The sequence below is a fragment of the Coturnix japonica genome, unplaced genomic scaffold (assembly GCF_054131305.1).
Source record: "Coturnix japonica strain WE unplaced genomic scaffold, WE-NBRP24 Scf040, whole genome shotgun sequence".
Lineage (NCBI taxonomy): Eukaryota > Metazoa > Chordata > Aves > Galliformes > Phasianidae > Coturnix > Coturnix japonica.
The window spans coordinates 990297-1017433 of NW_028188943.1; the positions used below are offsets into that span (position 1 = coordinate 990297).

The 27137-nt window shown below is 37.3% G+C and overlaps 3 protein-coding genes and 1 pseudogene across 4 annotated transcripts; all 4 read right to left on the reverse strand.

Annotated features, from left to right (window-relative positions):
• Nucleotides 1-1063: 1063 nt before the first annotated feature.
• Nucleotides 1064-5239, reverse strand: LOC146752901 (kinesin-like protein KIF20B). Its single transcript, XM_085531123.1, has 5 exons — nucleotides 5078-5239; nucleotides 3683-3802; nucleotides 2659-2739; nucleotides 1803-1929; nucleotides 1064-1262 (listed from the first exon to the last, which is right to left on the reverse strand). The coding sequence occupies exons 3-5, from the start codon at nucleotides 2695-2697 to the stop codon at nucleotides 1090-1092; spliced, it is 339 nt and encodes a 112-aa protein (XP_085387249.1). The 5' UTR covers nucleotides 2698-2739; nucleotides 3683-3802; nucleotides 5078-5239; the 3' UTR covers nucleotides 1064-1089.
• LOC146752902 (kinesin-like protein KIF20B) lies at nucleotides 5077-8591 on the reverse strand. The gene is made up of 6 exons (XM_085531120.1): nucleotides 8459-8591; nucleotides 7915-8037; nucleotides 7456-7516; nucleotides 7095-7220; nucleotides 6692-6831; nucleotides 5077-5498 (listed from the first exon to the last, which is right to left on the reverse strand). The coding sequence occupies exons 2-6, from the start codon at nucleotides 8026-8028 to the stop codon at nucleotides 5358-5360; spliced, it is 582 nt and encodes a 193-aa protein (XP_085387246.1). The 5' UTR covers nucleotides 8029-8037; nucleotides 8459-8591; the 3' UTR covers nucleotides 5077-5357.
• A 447-nt stretch (nucleotides 8592-9038) lies between these two features.
• On the reverse strand, nucleotides 9039-15759 carry LOC146752903 (kinesin-like protein KIF20B). Its single transcript, XM_085531031.1, has 5 exons — nucleotides 15667-15759; nucleotides 14853-15120; nucleotides 14297-14358; nucleotides 12585-12780; nucleotides 9039-10146 (listed from the first exon to the last, which is right to left on the reverse strand). The coding sequence occupies exons 1-5, from the start codon at nucleotides 15757-15759 to the stop codon at nucleotides 9830-9832; spliced, it is 936 nt and encodes a 311-aa protein (XP_085387157.1). The 3' UTR covers nucleotides 9039-9829.
• Nucleotides 15626-26755, reverse strand: LOC146752904 (kinesin-like protein KIF20B; annotated as a pseudogene). The gene is made up of 11 exons (XR_014940266.1): nucleotides 26666-26755; nucleotides 24994-25080; nucleotides 24755-24871; nucleotides 24424-24562; nucleotides 22935-23119; nucleotides 21495-21543; nucleotides 20668-20861; nucleotides 19904-20015; nucleotides 19381-19452; nucleotides 18772-18918; nucleotides 15626-16439 (listed from the first exon to the last, which is right to left on the reverse strand). The product of XR_014940266.1 is annotated as a kinesin-like protein KIF20B (transcript).
• Between the last annotated feature and the right edge of the window lie 382 nt (nucleotides 26756-27137).

The window sequence follows — 27137 nt, forward strand, 5'->3', positions numbered from 1 at the left end:
CTGAGAAAGGGGAACAAACACGCTTCTTCAAGGTTTTTTAGCTGTTCTGGATCTCAGCCGTCGCTTGATGATCAGATGATCACTTTCCTTCTTTTGTTCCTCAGATTCCTGAAGAAAACATTTCAAAAGTTACTCATCTTTTCGCACAAGACTGACAAGCTCTTCTTGACCCATGCAAACATATTTCTTCCCCTAAATGGATTTCAGAATGGAATTTGCTTATTATATTTTATTCAGAAAACTATGGGATACCGAGATCATTTTAATGCAGCTTAATCACAAGGAACAAATATGGAGAATGTACAAAATCCTGTTTATCTTAAAAAAGCACACACATCTGAGGAAAGCCTGAAGGCAGCTTTCATTTTGAAATACTTGTTTTCAAAAGAGTATTATAATACTTGTTTTGTGAAACATGAAGCGTTCAGAAAACATTTTTAGCCTCAATCCCTGTAGCTATGACTTGCCCAGAATTTCAGTTCTCGGTTCAGTTCCATGTTCTCAGAACTACAGTGAGAAAAGAAATTCTCATCTTCTTCATCCTCTAACAAAAAAAAATAACATTTTGGTTTCTGCCCCTATCATTTGTCAAATCATCAAAAAATTCAGAGGGATATTACAGTATGGGCAAATGATCACTATGCTGAACAGAAAAAGGACTCTAATATAATTAAAAGATGCAGTTCCAACAGAGCAAGAATGTTCTTAGCACAATAGCTGCCGACAGAGTCATGAAACTGGCACATCAGATCCTTTGCAAGTTGGCTTAGACAGGAGATCATAGTTTAAGCATACCTAAAAAGCTGTCTAAGTTGTGCTCTAGAAAAGCGTGTAGTAGAATAATCCCACTCCGACACACTGAAATTATCTATGATTCCAAATTAGAAGACATCTCCGTGATTGCTACATCACCTACTTAGTAAACTGTAAGCCAGCCAAACACAGAGATCTTTGAGGTCAAACTAAAACAGAACAGCAGGAAGACCAACAAGAATGACTTGGTAGAATAAAGAAATACCTCAGTACTTTCAACCTCCTCCTGCAAATAGATGAAACCTCCAGTCTGTTTGGACTCCTTAGTAGTTTATTTTAAGCCAAGACTACAGTATAATCACTTACCGAAGAAGCAGGTATATCTAGAGGGCCAGAAACGACAGTGGAATACAGCTTCCTTTTGCATCGTTTTGGCTTGGTCTCTCCTTCTTCGAGACTTTCAGGTTCGTTTGATTTAGGAGAACTTACTGCTGACATCAGCTTCTTGGCTAGAAGAAATTTGTTTTGATACATAAACCAATCAACTTACTGGTTTTGTGAGTCTTTAAATCAATGAATGCAAAAAAAGCTTTGTAACAAACTTGGTTTATAAATGACACGTAAAATTTAAGTGAAAATACTCAGAAATTGTATTTGTTCATCGAGGTTCTTTATTGCTTCTATAGCTGAAACTGTTTATAGGTTCAGGTACGGCAGCTTAAAGCACGCATTAAAATGGAGTATGAAAGACAATCATGGCTCAGAAGTCGCTGGAAGTCAGAAACTTCAGCAGGAGTTAAACAACAGGCCTAACTTTCGTGCTGACAGAAGCACAGGACAGAACCAACTTTCTCTGTATACTTGTAGGTTTTCACAAATGTAATAATGAATCTCGGAAGAGATGAATAAATGCATTTACTTCATAAATCAAAGGACAACTTAACATGGCAGACAAGTTCTCTAAGAACACATACATTAATAGCCTACAGCAGAAACAAGCCATTCTACAATGTCTAGAAAACATGGAATAAAACTTATTCTACACCAACCTTTAGAGTGTATAATAGAAGGAGAGCTTTGAATAAAATCTCCAACTTTTTGCAGTGTTTCATCCTTCTTTTTAGTCAGTCTTGAAGCATGTACTCGCTTTCTCAGGAAGTAGTCTCTTCCGGATTTCTGTTCAACAGAGATGTGAACATGTGAAACAAGAGCATTGTTTAAACTTCATTTTAGTTCAACGTTATTTTAAGTTGACATTTTGAGCTTTACTACTGACACCTCTGTTCATTATGCTGATGATACCACAACGGCAAGTAATGTAGACAATTTTATACCCTTTAGGGAGTTGTCAAAATCTCAGCTATTTCAAGGCATACGTTTCTTAAAGTTTCTTAATAAGGCAGTAGTTTCTTTAAAAGTAGCTCCCAAGCTGTGGAGTTGTTTCTTACATAAGCTGTTCTAATTACATAAAATAAACAAACATACAAAACAGAAGACAACAGATGGGAAAAATCTACTACTCATACTCTGACCATGCCAAGGATACTGCTATCACATGTGAACATCTGTTTTTAATAACTGCCATGCATATTAATGATATGAACCTTAGTTTAATACAAGGGCTTCACTTACAAAAGCACACGATAATACACTAAAGCTTCTCTTCCCAACTATTCAGTGTGCAATATCCTTCCCTCCAAATCATTACACAGTACAGCCATGACACGCTCTGGGGACAGACTGACTTGCCCTTTGGTTAGCTTATGGAATTTAATAGGAAGAGCTCATAAGCATGTAAGATTCCCATTCAGGTATACACATAAGGATAAGACACTGCTTCTTTCGTGTGACCACACAATTACAGGAAGTCCCAAGCTAGCCTTCAAAACTAGAACAAAAAACAACCATTTTCTCGTCACTTGCAGAGGGTGAATTAAAAGCCATGACAGATTTTGTATTTTTCGTGTTCTCACTTTTCACAAAATCCTGGGAAAATAAGACAAGTTTCAGCCATGATTCTTTTGGAAAGAACAATTGATGTCACAAAAGTGAACACTTTAAACACCTTTGCTAATAGTAGGGAAGTATTTGCTAGTGGTAACTATTCCACTGTAAATCAAATAATAAATAAGCATTCAATTATAAAAACAGGACATTAAGATATCAGTATTAGACATCTCTTGATGTCTAAAAAGCTGATTTATGTCTACAGGTTTCAAAGAAAATACACAATGGAGTTAAGAGAAATTCCCTTCTCTTAAACCATTATCACTGAGCTTGGCTATTAGTTTTGTTCATTAAAGCAGTTCATTAATTAAATTCTTCAACTACTTTACTGAGGTAGAAATAGCATTTTTTAATGCTTGTTTTTAATGCTTTTTTTAATTGTAGAAAGACAAAAAGTAGTCAGAGCCACTTTATCAGGCTCTGCTAAGAATCTGAATGGAGTATCACCACCCACTGTATTTCCAAGAATTAAGTTGGTTAATAAATACTTTGTTTTTAAAATATATGTAACTGCTATTTTATGAAAGTTAGCAATTAAAAACTTATATAGGAATGATTAACATCATCTGCTAACAAAACAATATCCAGAAATCCCGCAGAGGAAGAAAATAAGTTCAGTTTGCTGTGCCCGTTTCAGTGGCTCCATGGATTTTTTCCAAGTAACTTATCTAATCATGAGCCACTTCATAAGCATTAACATGAGGAGAGTTTTCAACAGCACGTGACAAAAATTCATCACACAATTGTTTCAACAGCTTTTATTCCTATCAAAGGCTATAAAAACAGGTGATCTGATCACCTTGAAAGGGATAAATAAATTAAAACTTGGGAATTGTTTAGAGAACATGAGATCTTTTCCTACTCATTCCTTATCAAAAGCAATACAATCACAACATTTTCAGATCTGAAGTTTCATACTAACCTCAGATTCATTTAATGAAGTAAGGCTCCTAGTACATCGACGTGACAAATAATTGTCTTCAGCTTTGCATCTTAATGGAATACTTTCTCCAGTTTTAGTTTTGCTTTGTTGTTTCCTAGGCTGTAAATATTTAAAAGGAGTAAAGATTAGGCTATGCATTAGACCTCCAAAATATCTCGAGTTTTCTAAAGTTACAGTGTAAAACCTCAAGCTCAGACGCCACATGAACACGTAAGCTGAAAGACAGCACAAGTGTGGGAAGGTAGTAACATCTATTCATTGTGTGATCTTCAGATACACCCTACTGGGTCTCACTAACAGTCTCAGGCAGTATTCTGCCTCCAAAAGAGAGAAAGCGAGACATTATTTAGGGACAAAATCTGTAACGCTGGTTGTTTTGTCATCCATTCCCCCCATACTCTGCACGCTCACAGCTGCTATGTTAGAACCAAAGGCTAAACCTCTGCCTAATCTTCAGCATCCACATACGAATACATGGAAAACTGCATGGAAAAGTTCCATAATGTACACAGAGAGATGGTGTTCTAGTAAATAAAATATTTTTGAGAAGATGAGAGCTCATGTTTGAGTGGAAGACAAAAAGAACCAACAAGTACTCATCACTGAATATGTAGTAAGTTGTAATACAATATATTTTGATTCTTCTATTTTACTTATGTGCTTCAGCCTTCATCTCCCTTAAGATATAATAACCCGAGCTTTTATTTGTTCCCAAATCCTCGGTACTGTGAGAAAGTCGGCAGTTGTAGGGGAAGTTTTGCTATGAGAACACCTTTCTTCTCAGAGAAAGTGAATCCAAACATTCTCAAAAGAGCACAACTCATTTAGTCTTCTGTTTAGCTTCTGAAATTCTATGCTACGGCTTAGATTGGCTATCCTGATTTAAAGCTGGATGTTGAAATAAGAAATGCAACTTCCAGAGATCATCCCCCCTCTGCTTTTTGATGCTTCCCTTAATCTCTCTCCACGTCCCCTTCTGTCTTTTCATGCCATTGTAGATACTACCTCAGAGAAAGCAAAGAAAGTAAGAAACCTGAGACAGAACTACTGTCTGAGTATTGAGCCTAGCTTGGGATCCGGAAATGCTGTGAATTATCAGAAAAAGCTACAGATGTCCAGTCTGATTGTAGGATCATAAGCATCAAACTGACATCTGCTTATCTGAACTACTGAAAAAATTGAAATTTTAGTAATTAACAGAAATTCTGTTTCTGAAGAACAAAAATAAAAGCTGGTGCTTTTTTTGGTTAGTTGCACATGATGTCAATACGACAGTGTTCAAGAACAGAACCACACCCAGAATACAAAGATCAGGTACAGGAGTCTTACAGAATTTATGGGTAGCTAATCAGGAAGGAGGAAAGGAGAGCTGACCTTGCTTGAATCCTTTAAGGCAGATTGTCTCAGTTCTGCTATTTCTGTCTCTTTTTGTATGACATTAGAAGCCAAAGTTTTGAGCTGTTTTTCCAAAGCTTCTACTAACTGATCTCTCTCCTCACGCCACTTTTGAAGATTACGGTCCTTTTCCTCCAGCTGGGCAACAAGTCTTTCCTAAAAGAAGAACAGATGAACAGTGAACATCACCTACTACACACTGAACTGTTCTAACACTTCGGTAGTTAGCACCGTTTTACAGTCTTAGTAAATGTATGATCTATGATATATGTTGTCGGTCCTCAGCAAATTGTTTCATTTCTTTGTTGCGAAGATTCTCAGCTTCTTTTATCTGATTTAGGAGCTCTTCTTTCTCCTCCAGCCACTTTTTTCTATCAGTTTGATACTTAGTCTCACTTTCCTATTTCAAAGAAACCAAAAATGAAATAGTGAGTCATTAAGGAATAAAAGTCTTAAAAGCCAGGTCATCATTAAATAGACTTGTTTCTGCAAGATAACAGAAACATTAGCAGTTTTTACTACAGAATATTCCCAAAGGCAGGTATTGGATAATCATTAGTTCTTTTCCATTAAAAAATAATCATTTCCAGTATTTCTTATTCAGACTGCAGAGCCCCCATAAAACATCTCTTTTTCTTTATAAATGTTCACACAAGCTTTACAGAACTTACACCAAAAGTCAGTATAAGAATAACTCTTTTAACTTAAAAACTTCTAACACTTTACGCTGCCTTGCAGCAGTTGTAGAAAAACTTGCAGCTCCTTTAGGGTTGAAAGACAAAGAAAAGCAACATAGTTTACACTGTAGGAGTAGTCTCCTTTCCTATCAAACCTACTGGCAGACATTCTCATATATAGGACAGAGCACCTGAGAAACTGCTTGGAAAAAATAAAAGTCTTTTAACCAAGGAAAATTAGTAGACCCGCAGCCCAACAAAAAAGGCTTCCTGGTGATAAAGTTAGATGATGATTTCGATAGCTTATATTAGTTGCCCAAGCAACTAACAGAAAACAGTTTTGACAAATACACCGTAAGTTACAATTTGCTTTGAGTTAGTATTCCTTTCTTGCAAACAACAATTGTATAAGTATACTCTGCTTATAGGACATTGACGTGGTATAGAATGAAGCAATGAATGTTCAACTTTCCCCTCTTCTTGAAAAAGGGAATTGGCTCTGCGCATTAAAAAAAATATCATGAATAAGCTTACTCAAGGTGAAAGAGGAAAGAAGCTCAGAACCATTCCACTAACAGAGTGGATGTAACCTATTGTATACTCACTTAGAAAACTCCCACTGCCAGCCCATTACTTTTATTTAAAAAAACAAACAAACAACAACAAAAAATAACATCAGATGGGATAAGACAACTAACTGTTCAGAGGCCAGCAAAAGAAGCACTGCTCATGGCAGCATAATGTAGGGAAGGCTACACTTCCTATACTATGGGGGCATCAGTGATGCCATTCTTAACGTACCACAAAAAAGCTGCACCTGGTCCCTATTGCATGTTGCACTGCAGCTTTTACAGGAAGTTTCTGTAATCAATATAACAGTTTACTTTATCAAGTTACAACTTTGAAGTTAAGTTACCTCCAGCTCTTTTTGCAGCTTTATTAATTCTGTACTGTTTTCATTCAAATTTGCCTCATCACTTTCGTTGTTCTTTTGCTGCCAGTCACCATTGCTCTGGTATTCCAGCTCACTGTATTTCTGTTTCCATGCAATCAGTTCTACTCAATACACAAAATGAGGTTAGATAGCATATCATTTCAAATATATATTTGAAATACCACACCAATGACTTTTTACTAAAGCAGCTTCGGTTTTATCTGCTACAGACATAAAGAAATAACAGAAGCCTTTAACTACAAGAGAGTTGTTGTTTACTATGGAACGTTAATGCCTAAGTAACAGTCACATGAAAATGGAAGTGGCTATCACAGTACGTCTAAACCCCTTTTGCATCCCTGCTCCCTTTCCCTGGAAAGATTACCTGAAGCTAATTTTTGGTTCTCTTCTAACAGAGCTTGAAGCATTTCATCTTGTTCAAGCTGCGTTACCTCTTGTTCTTCTAATGCCATCCACATAACTTCAATTGTTCTATCCCTTGCACACAGATCTGAAGGTTTGAAAATTTACAGATGAACTCCCTACTAGCTCCCATTATTCTCAAATCAAGATTCTCCCATGACCAAAAGCTCTTTTAAAAGAAATAGAGCATCTCCATTGAAATATTTACATACAAATACATGCAGATATGTTTTAAAATCGAAACACAGAAGACTCAAAGTCATTAGCAATGTGACAACAATTACATGGATATTCCACACACACACACACAAATAATGGCTGACCGTCACATAGTTGGTCATAGTCTTTGGAGATATCTTCCATCCTCTCAGTTTCCACCAGCTCCTATATTTCATGTTGAAAGAAAAGCATACACAGTAAAAACAAGCAGAATCTTTAAGACAGCCTAGAATTAATAAGTTTTCCATATAGCATAAATAAGGACTCAAGCTGATAAAAAGAGTTTGTATAAGACATTTCAATTAACATATCATGATGTCACTCAACAAGATCAGGTTATATGCATGTATTACATATGTATTTACTATGCAGATTATTGTATTTAAAGCAATCTGCCAGTGCTCTGTAGTGACTAATTATTTGAATATCTTTCATGGTCTACCACTAATTTCAGTTGGCCACTTTCATTTTGCTCCAATTTTTTTTTTTTTTTTTGACCTTTTTCCTGTTGCTTGGAAAACCTGCATCATTCATTTAATAAAAAATAAGAGCAAGTAAAATACCTGTTTAAGTTGTTGGATATAGAAGTCTTTATAATCCAGCTCATCCTTAAAATAGTTAATAACCCTTTCAAGTTCGTACGTCTTGATCCTGAGGGATTCCTCCACAGAACGCATCGTGGACACCTGTAATGTAAGCACAGCTCACGGTTCATTAAAAGACTTCTGTAATCCAACCTGGCCAAATACTTCTTTGTTAAATAAAGAGGAATTCACAAACAAGTGCTGAGTAGGAAAATGACAGCAAGTGCAAGGTTACCAAGGAAGACATGAATTCATTTTTAAGCTTCAATTTTCCACCCCAAGCACACCCAATAAACTTGCAGACTAAGATCCTGCAAAATGGGTTTTAAGATATCTTCTTGTTTAATAATTAAATTTTAACTATTAACATCACTGAAGCTGAAATTGAAGAAAAAAAATATACATGCTTATATTAAAGAGCCTCTGGAAATTAGTCTATTTCTCGTCAAGTAAATAGCATTCTTCTTCCCAGTTATCAGCGTTTTTTCACAAGACTTAGGTTTTAGGCTTTGGAGTTACAAACCTCACTTTGTACTTGCTGAATTTGTTTCTTGGCATCAGAATGTTTGTCTTTTAGATCTGCATACTCTTCTTCTTTCCTCTGCAAATCTTTTTTCAAATTCAGTACAAGGGCAGAACTCTCAGAAAGAATATTTTCTAGCCTTATGTTAAAAATAAAGAGACAAAGAACATTACTGTTACACATCTCATGGAAACAGCAATTACAGCTTAATCCATGCCCTGCCTGTTGGTTTCTATTTGTAAATAGACTCTTAAATCTATCTAGACCAGTGACAAGATTTAAACAATTACTTTTGAATTTCAGCTTGCTTCTCATAATCAGATGCTGAAGCAATAAATTATTCAGATGCTATTCTGAGGGATGTACAACAAAACCACCAGAAATCCCCATATTATTCTTCATTTCCTTGCACACTCCTGTTTTCCCTTGGAACTCAAGTAGCATACCAAAGCATCCTAAAGTAGTAGTTTGGCCATTGATAAGCATGCAGATGCATTAAGTCGAAGGGATGTTCCCATTAACTATTTTTAACTCTAGTTCATTCTCAAGGGGCTCTAAGTTAACTCAGTGGTTACTTACGATTCTATACGTTGCACTTTCTCCATTTCACTCTTTTCCTTTTCCCGAAGAGAGTGTTTCATCTGCTCCAAGCTGTTTTTAAGCTGCATAACTTCTTGAATCAGATTTGCTTCTTTGCTACTTAACTCTTCAAACTTTTTGTCTGCATTTGCAGACTTCTCCTGCAGAGTTGCTGTAACTGTCTCCAGATTAACAATAATAGATTCTTTTTCTTTAAGTAATTCATTGAGTTTTGACACATTGTCTTCCATTGTCTTGGAAGCCTCCAGGTGATATTCAAGCTCTCTTCTTTTTACCTCACAGTTGGCAACTTCCTCCTGAAATTGTGCAATCACTCTCTGATCTTCTGCAGTCTTTTCTTCAAACTCCTGAGTTTTCTTTTCTATTTGCTCATGTAACTGATTCACAAGATCATCTTCCTGACTAGAAGCAGTGCTTTGATGTGCTGACTTTTTTGTGAGGAAACATCAACTATACTTCTGCATACTTCCCAAATCCTTTCAAGACTATAGTTAAAGGAGAGGTCCTGCACAAGATCTGAGATGGAAGAAGTCTTTGACTGAATGCATGCAGAACTAATTTGAGATGTCCCTGTCTCATCTTTTTCACAGTCTGAGGAATCCTTTACACTGACAAAGTCAGTACCGATGGCGTGAAACTCTAAGTGACATTTGTATAATTCATCTAATTTGGTCCGCATTTCTTTTACTTGTGACACTTTATCAATTATATATTCTTTGGCAACTTCTATGTTGTTAGTTAGTTGGGCATTTTTGTCTTCTAGTGTCATATTTATAGATTTCTGTTCATCCAGTTCAGAAGCAATTTCCCGATAGCTTGACCCTGCAGAATTTGTTCACGGAGGGCATCAGCTGTTTCTTCAGAAAAAGAAAGCTCAATACGCAGGCTTGTTACCTGCTTACTGAAATCTTCTTTTTTATTTTTTTCTCTTCTGCATTGTTCTTCAAGCACAGTTAAATGATGTTCCAAGATTTCAGTTCTTTCCCTCAGTGCTAGTACTTCCTTTCGGTACGCGGAGCAATTTTGTTTCATGTGTTCAATTGTCTTTTGCTCTACAGTGTTCTTTTTCTTTCTCTCATTTACAACTACTGTAAAACAAACAAACAAAGAAACAAAAAAAAAAAAGGGAAAAGGAATGTAGCTCAGATTGATTAAAATCATTATTACATAGCAGTTCACAACACCAAGTAGCAACTTCTAAGTGAAACACTGTCGTAATATGCAAGCCATGCCCTCACATCACATAGTATTTGATACTAGTGAAGGAATTAAAGTTCTCTGAACACGTAATCAGGTGCCTCAGATTTCTATACAGAATTAACAGCAAAAGGTTTTCAGTCTGGAAGAACACTTTTACCATGGCACTACTCAAACCTTCCACTCCACACCAGTAGAAAATCTAATTAGATTTAAGAAACATGGGAACGACATAGATAATTCACAGCTATATTCTTTCTATCTTCCGTGCTTCAGCAATCCCTATAAGGCAGCCAGGAATCACTCCATCTACATCTAAATGGTAGATAAAGAGTTCTCTAAGAAATTTAATTCCAACTCACAGTCCTCTTACTTTCAAAAGAAAGATAATACCCTGGACAAGTTGATCACTTAAGTGTTGATATCTGTCTCTCTTATTCAGTTGATCTCTAAACAAAATATGAGGATTCCTACTTCTGTCCACACTTACTCTTTTGCATATAAAGTTCACTCATAAAGTTGTACAAATTTGCAGATTCAAGTTTCCATAAATATTCCATTAGCTTGGGGCTGTTTTTTTCTTTAACTGGTGAGCAATTAGCTAAAATCACATGCATTTTCTTTCTATCAAAAGCAACTTATGCTGTATTTCATCATTGCTTTAGAATCCAGTTATGTCCATTCATAATATGCATACTTTAAGTATTAAAAAAAATAAATATAAGTCAAGACTTACTAGGGATTGGGTCACCACAACAATATATTCAATGGTGATTCTAGTACAGTCCTTTTATTACTACAATGCAGAATTTTATAGTGCCCACGTGCAGCCTGCGTTACATACAGATTCACATGTACTGCATGGAAACAGCCTCTTAACTCATCTAAGGAGTTTTATATACAGCCCTCAACTGATTTAAAAGTCATACTGAAGAAACAGCAGTGGCATATTCCACCCCAAACCAGGTTTTGGGTTTTGATTGCTGCTCCCAGCAACACTAGTGAGGGGAATACGATTTATAAGTAATCTAAACACTTTATGCTGAAAACAACAAGCAAGCACTAAAGCAAGATAAATAAGACTAGGGAGAAGATGTGTAATGTTCAGTCTAGAAGCTCCTTACACAGGAAGTAGGGAAAAAGCATTATTACAGAGCATAGGAAACAAGACCTAAAAGCTCAGAGAATGGTGTAAATACCCTGAACTTGAAGCTGAGATAACCTAGCATCTCCTAAAACACTTTTGCTCGTGCTACTTATATAACTAATTCTACAAAAGAACCAGCACAACATACCTGTGCTCATTGTTCTACTGTGTATATTTAACATAGCTAAAGAATATATATTAAGAGTTTTTTGAAATTGGACGCTATTAATACTCACAAATAGAAGAAAATTTTAACATGATTGAATACTCAGTACTTCTTAACAGAAAACTTCATGATGACATTGTGACTATCAGCTACCCATTTTAATTCCTATGTGGAGCATTGCTGTCATTAATTTTTAAATGAGAGCTTTGGTCATATGATTAGAACAAACCACTACTATTTGGAGTATGGAGGAGTCCACATCCCTCCCTCAGTCTCTGGTAAGATGCTTATATGTGATGCCATTCAGTGGTCACATTAGGATTCAATATTTATGCCAAATAAAGGCAGCAGGGACAAATCATCCAAGAACAGCATCTCATCCAAAGAAGGCCTTGACTTTCTCCCTTGCACATATTTTGCAAGAGGAATACAAGAAAGGAAGGGACTACAGCTAAGTTTTAGATTTTCCCTTCTACATTGTATATGCCTTCCGTAATTCTAGGAACACTGATGCTCAGCTGTGCCCAGAAGTGAAGTTAAATGCATCAGAGCTTATCCAAACCATTTTGCTCAAATATTGCCCATGAGCGAGCAATTAGCAGGTCGTCAACAATTTTGATAGTTGCTTCAGGAAAAACAAAACAAACAAACAAAAAAAAGCACTTGAACAGCTGATGCTACTCAGAAGATCAGCAACAGCAGTTGAAACAATCCTAAAGAAACTGCTTTAAAACTATTACCAAATCTGCAAGTGCATCAACAGATGAGGAAAAAGCAGCAAAAAGGAAAAAAATAGTGCAAAAACCTTTTATTCTTAAGCATTCAAAAATGAACAGCATAGGACCTTCTGAAAAAGGGATATTTACATAACAGTTACTTCTATTTACAGTTTAACACAGTGGCTTTTCTCCTTATACCATAAGGTACGCGCCTCACAGCCTTTTGCTTCCTATCCGGAATAGGAAGCAATTTATTGTTTTGGAAGACACCCTGTTCAACGATGGAAGAAACTGTACCTTTCTTTGGAGGTGGCTCTTCCACAGTAGGCTTATCCTCGTCAGTACTGCGCTTTCTTCCCACTTCCAACTCAGTTTTCTCTTGTTTCAGTGCTTTAACTGATAGCACTGAAAATTGGCTGCTTTCAGTTCCTTTATTAGTGTTCTCTTCTGCCGGTTCTGCTTTAATGGTAGTTAAATGGTAGGTAGTCTTTTCCTGTATTGATATAAATCAGTTACATTGAAGCTTAACAAAAGGAGCACTTAAGTCTCAGTAATCTTCTGTAGGCAAATATTTACACAAAACCATACAGCTAAAATATTTACCCGGTGACTCTATAGACATCAGTTACAAATCTCAATAGCAGACAGAACAAGTACACCTTCAGATAATGACAAGTGCAATACTCGGTAGAGTATACAAGGGAAAGCAAGAGCCTAGCAGGTTACAAAGTAAAAGACTTGCACACAATCAAGAGTTTACCAGTTTATCAAAGAATTTCCTGTTTCCAAGAAGTCAACAAAATTACAAACATGGTCAAAAAGCAAATGGTCAGCTCTCATACAAGTTCATCACATCACACTTCTGCTAAGCTGCTAAAATCACTTTCATCATGACAGATATAATCCAACCTTAAAGCTTAGTCAGCTCTGTCACGCATATTTTAGATTGTGTCCTTGACCACAAGTGAAGCTTCCTTACTTACAAGATGACGATTGTTAAGCCATGCTGGCACTGCCAAGGACTGATTATTCATCTTTAGTAACTTATGAAAAGAAAAGCCTCAGAAGTTTTCAGGCCACACAATCTCACAGATAGAGTTGGAGCCTTGTTCTTGGAAGAAGTAATAGGTGAGGACATGACTACTCACCACAGTCAGCTTTAATACCATGGAAATACTAAGTTGCAGTGATGCAGACAGTCAAAGATTAAGAAGGGTCAAGTTGCTAAGCTTACAAGGTTAGAGATCTGAGTGACAGAATTAACTATAAATGTTTTCAGAGCTACTTCAGGCTACCAAACATCAAAAAATGAACAAAAACCACCAGAAGTGGTATGCACACATACTTAATCAAGCTAGTCTTCACATATTCAGTAGCTCGCAGTACATTAGTCAGGATAAAGTTTTATGGACTGCATAGAACGTGGAGATATCCTGAGCATTCCTACTCGTACTTCCAACTCTACTCAACATACTTTTACTGTTGCTCTTCCTCTGATGTAGGAGTGTGAGGCAGGAGTTAGTGGAACACACTGATATTTTTGTTGTTTGTGTTAACAACAACTACCTTCAGATAAATTTGAATTGTTTACAATTTCAAGCGAGTACCAGCTACATACAGAAAATCAGTTTTCCAAAAATGTGTTGATTACAAGCATAGAATTAGTGTTTTCCTTTTTTTGTATAAGGATACGGAGATGTGTAAAACTCACATAATCTTTTACTTTTTCTTCTAAATGAGATTTTAAGTCTTGTAGCTCTGTAATAATGTCATCTTTCTGCACCTTGATTGAGATTGGAAATAAAAAATAAAAAAAATTCAGTCATCAATTTCTAATGTAGTGTTAAGTAGCTGAATTACAGAATGCATTAAAGGCAAATTCAGTTAAGCTAAGCTCGGTAAGAAATCTATTAATTGAGCCTACTGGAATAGCATTTTAAGCTACCACAAGTTGGTATTAATTAATTAATTAATTAAAACAATTTTACACAACATCTTGATAAAGTTACCTCAGTTTCTTCTTTAAGTTGCTCAACAGACTCATCCAATTTAATCACCTGCATTTCAAAGTCTGTAACACACAGAAAAGGTTGTATTACATAAGTAGCCAATAGATAGTTTATTAAGTAATCAATTTTTCCAGATATTCTAACGTTTAGGTAGCTTTTGAACAGATTAATTAATTTGCATGTGGTCTTCACTTATTGGGAGTGATTCAAAAGTTTTCTATATTTCTTGGAATGAAAACATTGCATCAACAAGACATAAAGAAGAGTAGAGATTACAATACAAAAGTAAAAATCAAGATATAGACATTTAACCCCATACTTACGAAAGCGTAAAGCTGCTAGTTGCAGTTTAAAGGAGAGGGGAAAAAAAAAAAAGAAATAACCAAAAACCGTGGAATTGCTGAACCTGAATATACACAAGGAACAAACTATCACTTATCTACAGGCTATGGTTCCAAAGGTAGAACATCTCCTCTAATTCCTACTCAAACTGGTTATTTCTCTTTTAGATTAATGAACTATTTCTGTCTTCTACCTTTCACATTGCATAACTCACCTTTGTTCTTCTGCATCAGCTCTTCTTCAGTTTTAAGTAGTTTGCTGTTTTTCTCTGTTAGCTCTTCTTTGGTCTCCATCAGTTCAAAGTTAGTTTTCTCCAGCTGCTTTTCAAACCAGCCAATATCTTCCTTCGGGTCCTCCAGGGATACAATGGAACTATGTGCTGCCTCAGCTTGCTCTTTAATATCCATGACATCATAATGCACAGAATCAAGAATGCCCTCAGGATCAACACAGGTGTCAGGCACTATGCTATGTTCTCCACCCTGAAACGTAATTTATAATCAGTTAAAACTGGTGAATAGCTGACTACATAATAGCTGTTATTTCTACAGATAGTCTGGATAGCCACTATGAAGACAGCCATACAAGAAGTTCTTAATTTCAGCTTCAAAACCCACCTCACAAATTCACATACAACATGACAGTGATTCATATGGGGGGAAGATAAGTGGCATTCTAGTAACAGCTAATATATTTTATAGTATTTGATGTTTGGTCACTACTTAAACCAGTTTTCAAGAAAGTACAAAGGAGTTATTGCAGACTCCAATCCTGCTTTTAACCTCAAGAGTTTCACTAGGCAAACAATGTACAAGAACTGCCACTTCATGCAGCCATAGATTTCTGCTTTTTTTATGTTTTGAGTTTCCAGTTGCATTCAATGCAACTGATCATCATCTTTTCAGTTCTTTGTCTTGCAGCGCCACATCACCCTCATAGGCTGCTCCCTCTACTTTCACACTTAACCTCTTTCAGAGAAGGCCACAATCCAAGGGCACACATCCATCAATTGTGCTTCAAACACAAACTCTCAGCACTTCAAAGTTTTCCATCAAGACTGTAGCACTGATCTGACAGCTTAACTTCTTCAGTGTTATATCACAGCACTCACTCCTACCCATTCCGCTTAACCCCCACTTTCCCACTGAAGCATCTGATGGCCATAACACAGCTTTTCAAACTCTTTACTGCTCCACTTCTTTTGTCAACACTTGAACTGGACAATATTCAAAATTACAACAGCAGCAACATATGGTGTAGCTGGATTTGCTTTCCTACATGGGATCATATTTTGAGAAGAGAGAAAAATTAAGTAAATAGCATAAAATCTCCTCCAGATGTAACAAGTTGCTTCTTGTTAGGTTGAATACTTTTTAGGAATGAGATTCTCAGAAGATGCTTCTGCCCTCACGCCCCAAAGAAACACAAAGACCCCAGTAGAGATTTTTAGAAAACTCTGTAGGAAAATTAAGCTCAACTAAAACACTAAATTAAAAAACCTGACTGCTGTATGGAGACAAACACCCAGATTCACTACAGATACTACACAAATAGATTCATATTCTTAGAAGAACAGAATTTTTTCTTTAAATGCAAATCATAAGTACTGATCAACAAAATAGACTACAACATACTCACTTTTTGTGCAATAGCTGAGAATCTTAGCACATTGAGTGTTTCTTCATAGGTTGAAGCACACTGGCTGATGTTTGCTAACATGTGTATCTTCCCTTTTCCACTGAAGAATCCCTGAAGAAAGTGTGTTAACTTACTTTCACGAAACGGTATGTGCTGCTGCACCCTTTGAAGACAAAAACCACAACAAATCCCATTAGCAGAAGTTAACAGCTTCATTTCAATGTGAGAGCTATCCATGTGGAAGACAACACATTAATAACTGCACTAGTCTTTAAATCATTTTGAGTTGTGGGTTGTTTTGAATTTAATCTTTTTGCTAGTTTGCAGACAGGTTGTATGATTGTTCCAGCTACTATGCAGCCATTATCTTCTTAGACAACCCACGAGAACATTTAAAACAAAAAGTACATTCAACATCCAGCCTAAGATAGGTCATACAGCCTCACGTTAGCTTAAATTCTCTCTCACCTTTCTCTTTCCCTTACCACATCTGGCAAACTGACCTATCTACTTCTAAGAAAACAGTACCCAACAAAATCAGAGATAACCACTCTCTCAGTATATTGTCTCTAGGAAAGGACAATAGTAAATACTTTGGAAATAAAGAAGCATATACTTATCACAACATCTCTGGTGTTTCCTAAACCAAGGTTAAGTCACTGAATCAAACAGCTGGTGATGTACAGAAAATTAGGAGAGAACTCCTAAAGCGTGACTAAACAAACTGTTCTCTAGTGAGGTTACCTGCTGGACTCTTTACAGCTACTGAATTCTGCCAACAGAGCTAAAAGCTTCACATAGCTACGCTCCTGTCACAACACACGTGACCCATAAGTAGCTTTAGTGCAGGAGTGGTAAATGAGTTCTTATTTTAAAGAAAATTACTATCAAAGTCATCACTACATTTCCCCCATATTGTTAAAATTTCAAGTGATCAGGACCAAGAAATAAAACAGTTCTGAATAAATCAAAGCACTTTAAGCAGCAGCTAATTTTAAGGAATCCTTCTTCCCTAGAAAGGACAGACAGATAAGAGACTGTCACGGGTTACTTAGATTTACCTATGCCCGTGACAGGGGAAGCCACCCCACGCCCCCCCCCCCCGGGGCCTGGAAAGGAGGGGGAAAAGGGGAGTGGGATAAAACAGCGACAATCTAAGGAGGAAAAACTTATTTTACTAAATATGATATCGAAATACAAGATAACACAATATAATATAATTAAGGCTAACAAAATCGAACGAAACAGAGAGAGAGAGAGAGTCTCCGAAAACCGAGAGGCCTACTGTGAACTCTAGGCGACACGGCTGGAACGCTTCCCACTCTCCGAGAAGTTCGAGAGAAGAAGGAGGGCACTCCAGCCTGGGAACGAGATTATATAGAGTCCTGGTCCCGTGACTTATTGTTACTCCTGTTGTTCTCTGGGATATGTAGTCTTCTTCTGTGGACTGCACATTCAACAGAAGTATCCATACTTGACATGATGTTATGATGTGGAATACTGATAGCAAAATTACAAAATTACAAAACCATGACAGAGACTAATCCAGTAGCAAGGCCTATTTTCATCTACTTTTAAGCATAACAGAATTTGAATAGGCTACCAGGCACAGTGTGGCATTTCAGGAACACAGAGCTCACCTAATCTTTGGGACAGAAAGACACCTTCAAATGAGAATCAGCAGAGAATTCTGCAATTATATCCAGCTGTGACTGTAAATAAATACTACATTGTTTAAAATACAGAAAGCTCTGTCTGCACTCATTTAAAGCACAACCTCAGACAGAAGTAGCAAGCAGGCTTTCTTCTCTCTGAATTTGGTTAGCTAGATCAGAAAGAATGATGAAGTTGCATCAAGGTTTGGAAATATATATATCTATATGTATATATGTAATTATATATATCTATATGTATATATGTAATTATATATATCTATATGTATATATGTAATTATATATATCTATATATAATTTTTTTCCCCCAAATTATATATATATATATTCTGACCATGTCTCTTGGCTAGGACAAAGCACAGCAATATCCCTGAGGAAAACTGTTACAGCAGAACTAAATGATAAATGCAACTAACTAACAAAGGAGGAAAAGGTCTAACATTTCACACATTTAAAGTGAAAATAGTGAAAACAAATTTTATAATCTGCCCCAGGACTTGTTTGAGAAGGCAAGGCCAGAAAAAAAAAAAACAAAACCACAACGCTAATTTGCTTAAGTCTATGAAAACACATTCAGAAATTTAGAACTGGAATGGTTTTATTTGAAAAAACAAACAAACAAACAAACAAAAAACAACAACAAAAAGAAGGCAAGTTTACAGATCACTTTCTTAGATCATTAAGTCTTCACACATCTGCAGAAGCCTACAGATAGTTTTCACTCATAACATAGTTTTGTACTCTGCATTTTAAACAATAGTTTAAACATTGTACATGATATCTGAAATCTACAACTAGTTTACAGTTTGTACAAGGACTTACTTTGACTGCTGACTGATCTTGAGTGCACTAATGCACTTGCTTAGAGTTAGGAGAGATGCATTGATATTTCCACTCTCTTTCAGTCTGTCACCTTCATTGCACGTCTTGGTATTCCTTTCTGAACCAGCAAGATCACACAGTGATAATCTGAAGGCAGATAAGGAAAATTAAGTTTTCTTGCCTTTGAATGTACATTGATTATTTATCATTTCCAACACAACCACTCCTCCTAGAGGAACAATTTCTTGAACCCTTTCATGCTTTTTAATGTTGCTTTCCTAGTGAAGTTGCACACTACTTCCTGCCAAACTCTTTTCCAACACAGCTTCCATTTTTCTGCCATATTCTTCCTTCTGAGGATTTACATTAGTTCAGAAGTTGAGTGAGAAGGATAAAGGAACACTGTGTGGAACAGTGGGCACAAGATATAGAACAGCATTACAACTTGATGGTTTAGTACTGCACAATGACAGGAAATGGGGAACCACCACTCATACAGGAGGCTGTATCAGGGAACCTAGTGTCCGTAGCCCAATATCAATACATCAATACTGAAAGTAACTGACAATTTCATCCTAAAAGAAGAAGGGAACTCTGCTCTGAACTTACTCATTGACTCATGTCACTCATGGCATTTCAAGGTCTTCGATTCTTAGTACCTTAATTGTAAATATACTGTGGCTAAAAGGAGAAATGAAGCAAGGTCAATAGCCAGAAATACACACATTTTCTAAAATCTATAACATCTGTTCAAAACACTGCTGGATTTATTCCAGATTCAATTAACAATAATTCTACTAGATGCATTAAACCTTTTAAAGACACATTCTTTCTTGGTTTATTTTGCTTTTCTTCCCCCTCATGAACCACCATTACTTACATGGAAGAAGGCTTAGTTGTTTTGTTGAGAGTTTTTGATAAAACACTTAGCTTTTGTATGCACTTATCTGCTTGAAGGACTAATCCTTCTAGTTTAAAGCACTAGAATCACAAACTGTCACAAAACATCACATGGAACACTAGATATCAAGCCTTTTTAAAGCCTCTTCCCCGAAAAAAAGCCATAAACAATATTTTCATTCATCCCTCTTCCCCACACTATGTTACACCCAATGTTAGTGAAAGTTCCCACCTTCAGCTGGAGCAAGTATTTAGCTTTGTGCTTGCAAAACTCTGGTGTTTCTGTCCCAGTTTAAAAAGTCTGAAAGCTTCTTTAGAATCAGAAATCTGAACCCACTGCAAACCTTTCAAAAGAAGGAAAAGTGATTTTTGCAAGCTTCATTAGCAAAAGAGAAAGTGAACAAGAAATAAGGTATACAAACTAAGAACATTTAGTTAAGACAATAAAATGCTTCATTAACTCTGCCTCAAACATACGACAAGCTGATGGCAGATAAGACTAAGATTCTTCCTCCCACAGAAAAGGGCAAGGTATAGTATAGCACAACAGTTTATCCTACCAGTATACTAAAGTATGCTCCATCCAAATTAAGCAAGCAGCCTTAGTACTGAAAGTACAAAAGCTAAGTTCTTAAACTACAGAAGCCCAAAGTTTGTATTCACTGGTGCAGAAGTCAATCTGAGAAGTTTTTTGTTTTAGCTTGTAGTTTTTATTGGGGATGGGTTATCTGGATTTTGTCTGCATTATAACGACTGTATGGCTCTCATTTTCAAGGATGATGAAGGCAGTGGAGTTCACACAGGCTTTATGGGCAAAGTACAGGAATAAGGAGAATACTGTTGAAGATGCAGATACGTACATGTAGCTTGTTGCCTTCACATTCAAGCAGACACTTCTAGAGCTACACTGAACACATTTAAGAGTTTTCTATCTCAGAAGAAACATGTTACACTATTCCATGACAAGCTTGGCAGTTTGCAAAGTATTCTAGTTACCTTTTACGTAAGAATATCCCTTGATCTCTTGAGCAAGGCAAAGTGTCCTTTTTTTTCTGTCATTTGATAAAGGAGCCAGTAAATCATAAAAACATTCATTGTAAATCTCAAAAAATGAAACCCAGAGAACTTCACAAAATCATCTATAGATAATCTGCTAAGTTGGTCTGATCCTTCTGAGAGATTTTCTGCACCTGCAAAGTAGAAAATATTACAAGTCAATGTAGAGACAGTAAAACTAGCTGCATTTAAAAATAAGTAATAGTTAAGCTTACAGCTTAAAACTTTTCCCAGAACATAAACACAGAGAATCCCCACCTCTCATACAAACACTAAGTATCTGGAAGTCAAGACGCGTGCCCTACACATTTGCAAAGACACGCCTGCTATAAAGCTTGCTTTTTCACTTCCAAAACCCAATCTAACATCTATAGTTGGGTTAGAAATATTCAGAACTCTTCAGTCTTTACAATATAGAGAACTGAACTAGTAAGGACACTTCGTTCTGACTTTTTAGGGAAAAAAAAGTATTTAGTGAGTTCTTAAGTGCCCTAAAGGCCTGTCGGAAAACCACTAGGGATCTTATCACAAATCATACTCTTTTTCTTTGTTTTACTTTCACCTCATAAAACCAGGTTATGATAGATGTCCCAGTAGTCTCCTAGCCATTTTATTCCTTCTGTTTTCTGCCCAGATGTCCTGCCCATTATTCCGTTCTGTTACAAATAAAAGCTAAATAATCCTTTTATTATCAGCATTAGCCAAAAAAGCCAGTCGTTGACCTTACAGAAGCTTTTCTAATTGCTACTGTTTAATATAAAACATACCCTTAGAATCAGATGGGGATTTGTCATTAGTGCTGTTGTGATGGTCTACCTACGAAACAAAACAGAGACTTTAGGATTTATTATTGATGTACAGCACCAATACACCACTGGTTGCTTTTATTTATTTATTTATTTATTTATTTATTTATTTTAAAAGCAGCTGTATTGCTCTACCAGAAAACAATACAGTATAGTTCCAAGGTGCCAACACAAAAATCCTGGCTACACATTTTGACTGGTTTCACCTTACTACTCATTTCTGACAATTCCTTTACTATAAGATCTGATGCATTTCAGCTTCCTGATTCAGAAAGAAAAAGAACAAATAGGGAGAGAATCCCCAACAGGAAAAGGAGTTATTTAATAAGATGATTTTCAATAGCCCATTTATAACCTGCATTTTACCCTTCATGAATCTTGGACTCCTGAAATATTTTTCTTATTGGGATTTTCTTAAGTCAGGACTTCCATATCCTATGGCTTATTAGGTCAACTCTCAGAAAAGGAAGTTAAGGTAGAATACTTGATCACTTAATGTAGATAAGCAGCTTATTATTTCTTAACTCAGGCTATCAAAGTGTTACACAAATGAAGTTATGACTAAATTTTGTAAATATAATATTTTTAAGTAGTTTGGTCATAGAAAATACAGAATAGCTCCCAACATGTAGATCTCATGATGTTCATAGTTGTATACTCAGTTCCCAGGCTTCAGGTTGTGTTGCTTTTTTATAGAGCACAAAAGTAGAAAGAAATTCTCATCTACTGAAGAGGAGGAATCTCACCTACCAGATACAGTATGCTTAGAAGTAAAACTTTTAACATAGAAGTTTTCATCTACATGACACTCACCCAGATCTGGCTTTGTATAGTCAGCAAAGCTTGTACCTACTTAGCTTATAAGGTCAAGTATTTTACCTAGGAACACGGGTCTTGAAACTAGAGGAGGCACCTATATCGCACGATCACATCTTAACTCTCTAATGGAGTAGGATGAGATCAGCATATAGCTGTCCACTGCATTTTCTTTCCACATACTCACTAAACCTAGAACAGTTTTACACATCTTTGGTTCATGTAGAAGACAGGTGTTGTTTTTCCCCGAAATACTTAAATATCATTGGAGCTAGACTTCATACTCAGCTGTGCTCTTGAAATAATTCAGAAGGAATTTTACTGCCACCTGCCTTTCACACTGTGAAGTCCACACTTAACCACCTCATCAGTAAGATCAAGTTAACATACTCCACAACTAAAATACCCCAGTGTGGTGTAGCACACCACTAATAAGATGCTTCATTCTTTTTCAGCAGGAACAGAAAGACAAATAGAAAACTGTGTGTAAATACAGAACCCTCTTTCATTACAGAATGGAAAGGATAACACTGAACTATCACAAGATGCATGTACTCATCATTTCTTTATAAAGTAGTTTCCTACCTCTTTTGTCAGACGAAGCAACGAATTTTTAAGAGCAATTTCTTCTCTCACTTTGTCATTAGTCAGTTTTACGTAATCTCTCCACCGAATAGGTTTCAGATCCATTTTTGTGTATAGCCTTCCTCCAACAGTTTTAAACAACATATCCATCGTCCTTGGCAAAATACCAACATCATCTTCTGTCCCTGTAAGCAATACACAAAAGAAGGGCCAGGTTACTATTGTAAGCAACATATAAACATAAATGAAGACAAAGATAACTGATTCTAATCTCAAAGTATACACAAAGAATTTAGAGGCCAGTTACAGTCTGAAGCAATGTTTGCAGTGTTACTAGACTGTTCCCTGAAAAATACTGGCTTTAAGCAACAGCTCACATCCCATTCCCTAGACATTACAGGGCATCACTTTAAAACAGCCAGAATATTCTGCATAAGCTTAGCCTTAAGAAGAAAAAATAACCCACAGCAAACTCCCACATTTAACAGACGTGCAGATTTTCAACTGTTTACCAGGCTCCCTTCCCGCTCTGAAACAACCCTGAAATAACAACCAGAGTGATGTCTCTGCTACAACATTCCGTTCGTCCCACAAACCCTATTTAGAAATATCTACAAGTCTCATAAAAACTGTTAAAGTAACTCAGCTCCTTTCCCATTGCCTTTTCTTGGAGCACACAACTACCTCCACATCTTGCCTACTTCACGCCTTAGTTTTTCCACTGTCACTAAATACCAAGCAAGCTTCAGTGTTTTAAAGTCAGTCATGAACACAAGAGAGGACAATACGCAGAAGAATTTCTATAGTGCTGTATGGAAGGTGCATAGAAAGATAATTTTTGAACATACTACCCTGTTGATTCTTAATATTTAAGTCCTAAAAAGGTATTACTATGGGAAAGTCTTCAGCTCCATGCATATAAAACTATTGGAAATACATAGTAACAGAACACTAAATAACAGAAATAAGGGGAATTTGTTTCCTGTGAACCCAATCGTTTCATTTGTTATGACAATATTAAACATAAAAAACAACTGCTCCCAGCCAGAAAGGAGATTGATGTATTATTTCTGTACTACTAAAGCTCAGGGAACACAATCTTCTATGCTGCTGTTATTACTAAAATCAGAAATTTGGAAAAAGATTGAAATACCTTGATCAAATGTTTCAGAATGTTTAATTTCTGCCTACAATAAATCAAACAAACTCAGACATACTTTGCCTTCAAATAAAGAACAGCATTTAAGATGCACGCATTTATAGTAGGAACAAAAACCAAAGTTACTGTAGTGTATGCTGTCTTACACACTTGTAAATTTAGTAATATTTGTTATGGAAGAAGACGACTTTTCAAGGCTACTAGTATTCAAAAGAAGGCAACGTACAAGGCCTGTTGAGTAACTAGGTAAGAAGTCATAACATCTCTCTCTTCTAGAAGTAGTTCTCACTTTAAGAAATTAATTCAAGGAAAAAGCATTTCTGCTCATACCTTGGAATGTGTAAGTTTTCCCAGCATTTGTAACGCCATACGTAAAAACAAGGCAATTACATCCTTCTAAGAACTCTTTCACTGGTTGCTTCACAGTACCTTCAAAGAATTCTTCTTGAGTTGCTTCAGGTCCAAACACCTGAATGTTACCAAGAAGCTGGTTAATCTCTTTATTTTGTTTAAGCAATATTTAGGTACTTGTAAGGAGTCAGATACACGTTGATAATTCTAAAGACAGTTAAGGAGAACTTGTTTGCTTTATATGAAGTAACAGAAGACAAGCAACTTTTTCCATAAGTAACGTAAAATCATTTAAAGACAATTAATTTACCTGTGAAAAGGTGAACTTCTGTGTTGCCTGTCCTAAAGTTTTATCGCTCATTCTTCCCAATGAGCTCTTAGGGGACTTCAGTATAATGCTTGTTGAGTCCTCAAGTGAAACACATCCCTATTACAAGGAAGCACAAGTAATGCAGGCATGAAAAAAGTTTTAAAAGGTCATCTTACAGGAAAGAAAACATATATACTTTAAGGGTTGTTTTTTTGTTTATGATTAAATAAATGCCTTACCTGTGATCCATTTGCTCTCTCCCGTGCCGTAAAGGGTTTAATACGCAGGCAAACTTGTATGTGTCCCCTAGGCTCCAAACTAGACCTCTAAAATTAAAGAGCTGGAAGTTAGAAATCTGACTAGATCCTCTGTTTGATGATTAGCACATTAAAGCAGCATTATTTTCATCATCCTATTGTAACAGACTCATTTGTTAACACAGGAAGTAATATTTTACTGTTTTCACAAGTGCTTTGGACCCTGCTAAACTTCTTAGTCAGAGCCTAGAATTTCAGAACAAGTACTACTGCAACACACTCCTGTACTGCATTCAGGCCAACTATAAACAAAAGTACTCCATTATTGTGCTTCTGAGACAATGTTAGCTTCATCCACTAATACCGGTGCTCCTCATAAGGTATCAAAGCAACACCACACATCTTGGTCTAGTCTATGCACAGTCTAAAAGCATAGTGAAGATGATTTTCATCTTCTCTGTAAGATTCTAATGCTTCTTATAAAGAAAAGAATTAAGTTTATTTTTTTTTGGAGAAACAAGCTGCCTTTGTGGTCCTGAGGGCCCCTTTTTGTCACCTGTTGGGCACAGCAAGAAAGCTTTTCTTGTACAAATCTATGCCCTGTGTACCTTTCTCGATCCCAAAACCTAGAGTTGTGGTGCAGACACTGGATGCTGACCAGAGCAGTAAAAGAACAGAAGAGGGGAAAAGCAGATACAGGTAAGACACCTAAAAGAAAGAAAAAGAGCAGAAGAGAAGGAAGGATACGGTTAAGAACAAAGGACAGAAGATGGAAAGTGCTATAGAGGATTGGACTGGACATGAGCAGATCAGAGCTACACCAAGGTGTGGCTTCTCCCTGTGTCGCTATCCACCACTGGCAACATCCCCCAATGACAGGGATGCTGCTGCCCCAGCAGCTGATGGGGTTGTGGTCTGGGGTTATGTTCTATACAGAGCCTCCACAACCTGCTACAGACCCCCAGTTCCCTGACACTTCTTTTTTTTCCAGGTGCCTGCACACAAGGAACAGGTGTTCCCCATGCCCTGCATGCTGGTAATTAGTGTGGGCAATTACTGTGTGGGAATTGGGGGAGGGAAATTCAGGGGTGGGATAGTGAGGATGAATTGGAGGGGGCTGGGAAATTGTTTGGGTGGGACTGTAGAGATCAGGCATGACTGCTAGGATGGGGGATATTTGGTTGGAAATACTGTCATTTCTATTACTCATTGCTTTGTATGATAAGTTATTAAATGCTTTATGTTCCCTCTGCTACATCTTGCTTGCAGTCATTTGTGCAGTGACAAAGGTCCTCAGCTCTACATGCCCCTCCAGGGCAGGATGGAGCACCACAGATGGCAGTGTTCCACAGCTGCCACCAGCAGCCCCAGCTCGTCCCTCCACACCTGAGGTGTGAGTGGCTGTGAGAGGAATGAATGTCTCTGTGGAAGTGCAGCTCATTCCTCCCCTCTGATGGGGGCAGAAGGCATCTGCATTTCCCTCATGGCTCTTATTTCCTGTGTTACTGTGGGAAATGAGCTGAGCCACCGTGCCTCCCTACTATGGCAAGCTCTGCAGCTCTGCCACTGTCTTTATATTCAGCTGTTCCTGTGTGTAATGCTCCACACTTGGACCCTGCAGAGCCCAAAGGCCTCCTTGGCTGCTGTTACTCACCTGGACATTGAGGGTGCTGTGTCTCCAGTCTGTACCTGCTTCCAGGTGGCACTTGCAAGACACTGCGAGTCCACCTGGTTGGAACTGCAGTCAACAAACACAAATGTGAAAGAAATAAGAAAGGATTCTTTCATTTCACAGGCTTTCATCTCCATTGAAAGATGTTCTGCTGTGCAGCACAGCTGGGAGCATTTCATATGTGCAAAAAAGGGGGATAGGCCCTGGCTGTGCCGGGCCCCAAAGCAGCCCCGACTGTGCTGGGTTCCCCTCTCACCTGGGCCCTGCAGTGGCCTCAGCTGTGCCTGGTCCCCCTCTGCTCTGGGCCCTGAGCTGGCCCCAGCTGTGCCTGGTCCTCCTCCATCCTGGGCCCCAAGGCCCTGCCTCTGCCTGCTCCCCCTCTGCTCTGGGCCCTGAGCTGGCCCTAACTGTGCCAGGCCCCCCTCTGGCACAGGCCCTGCCTCAAGCCCCGCCC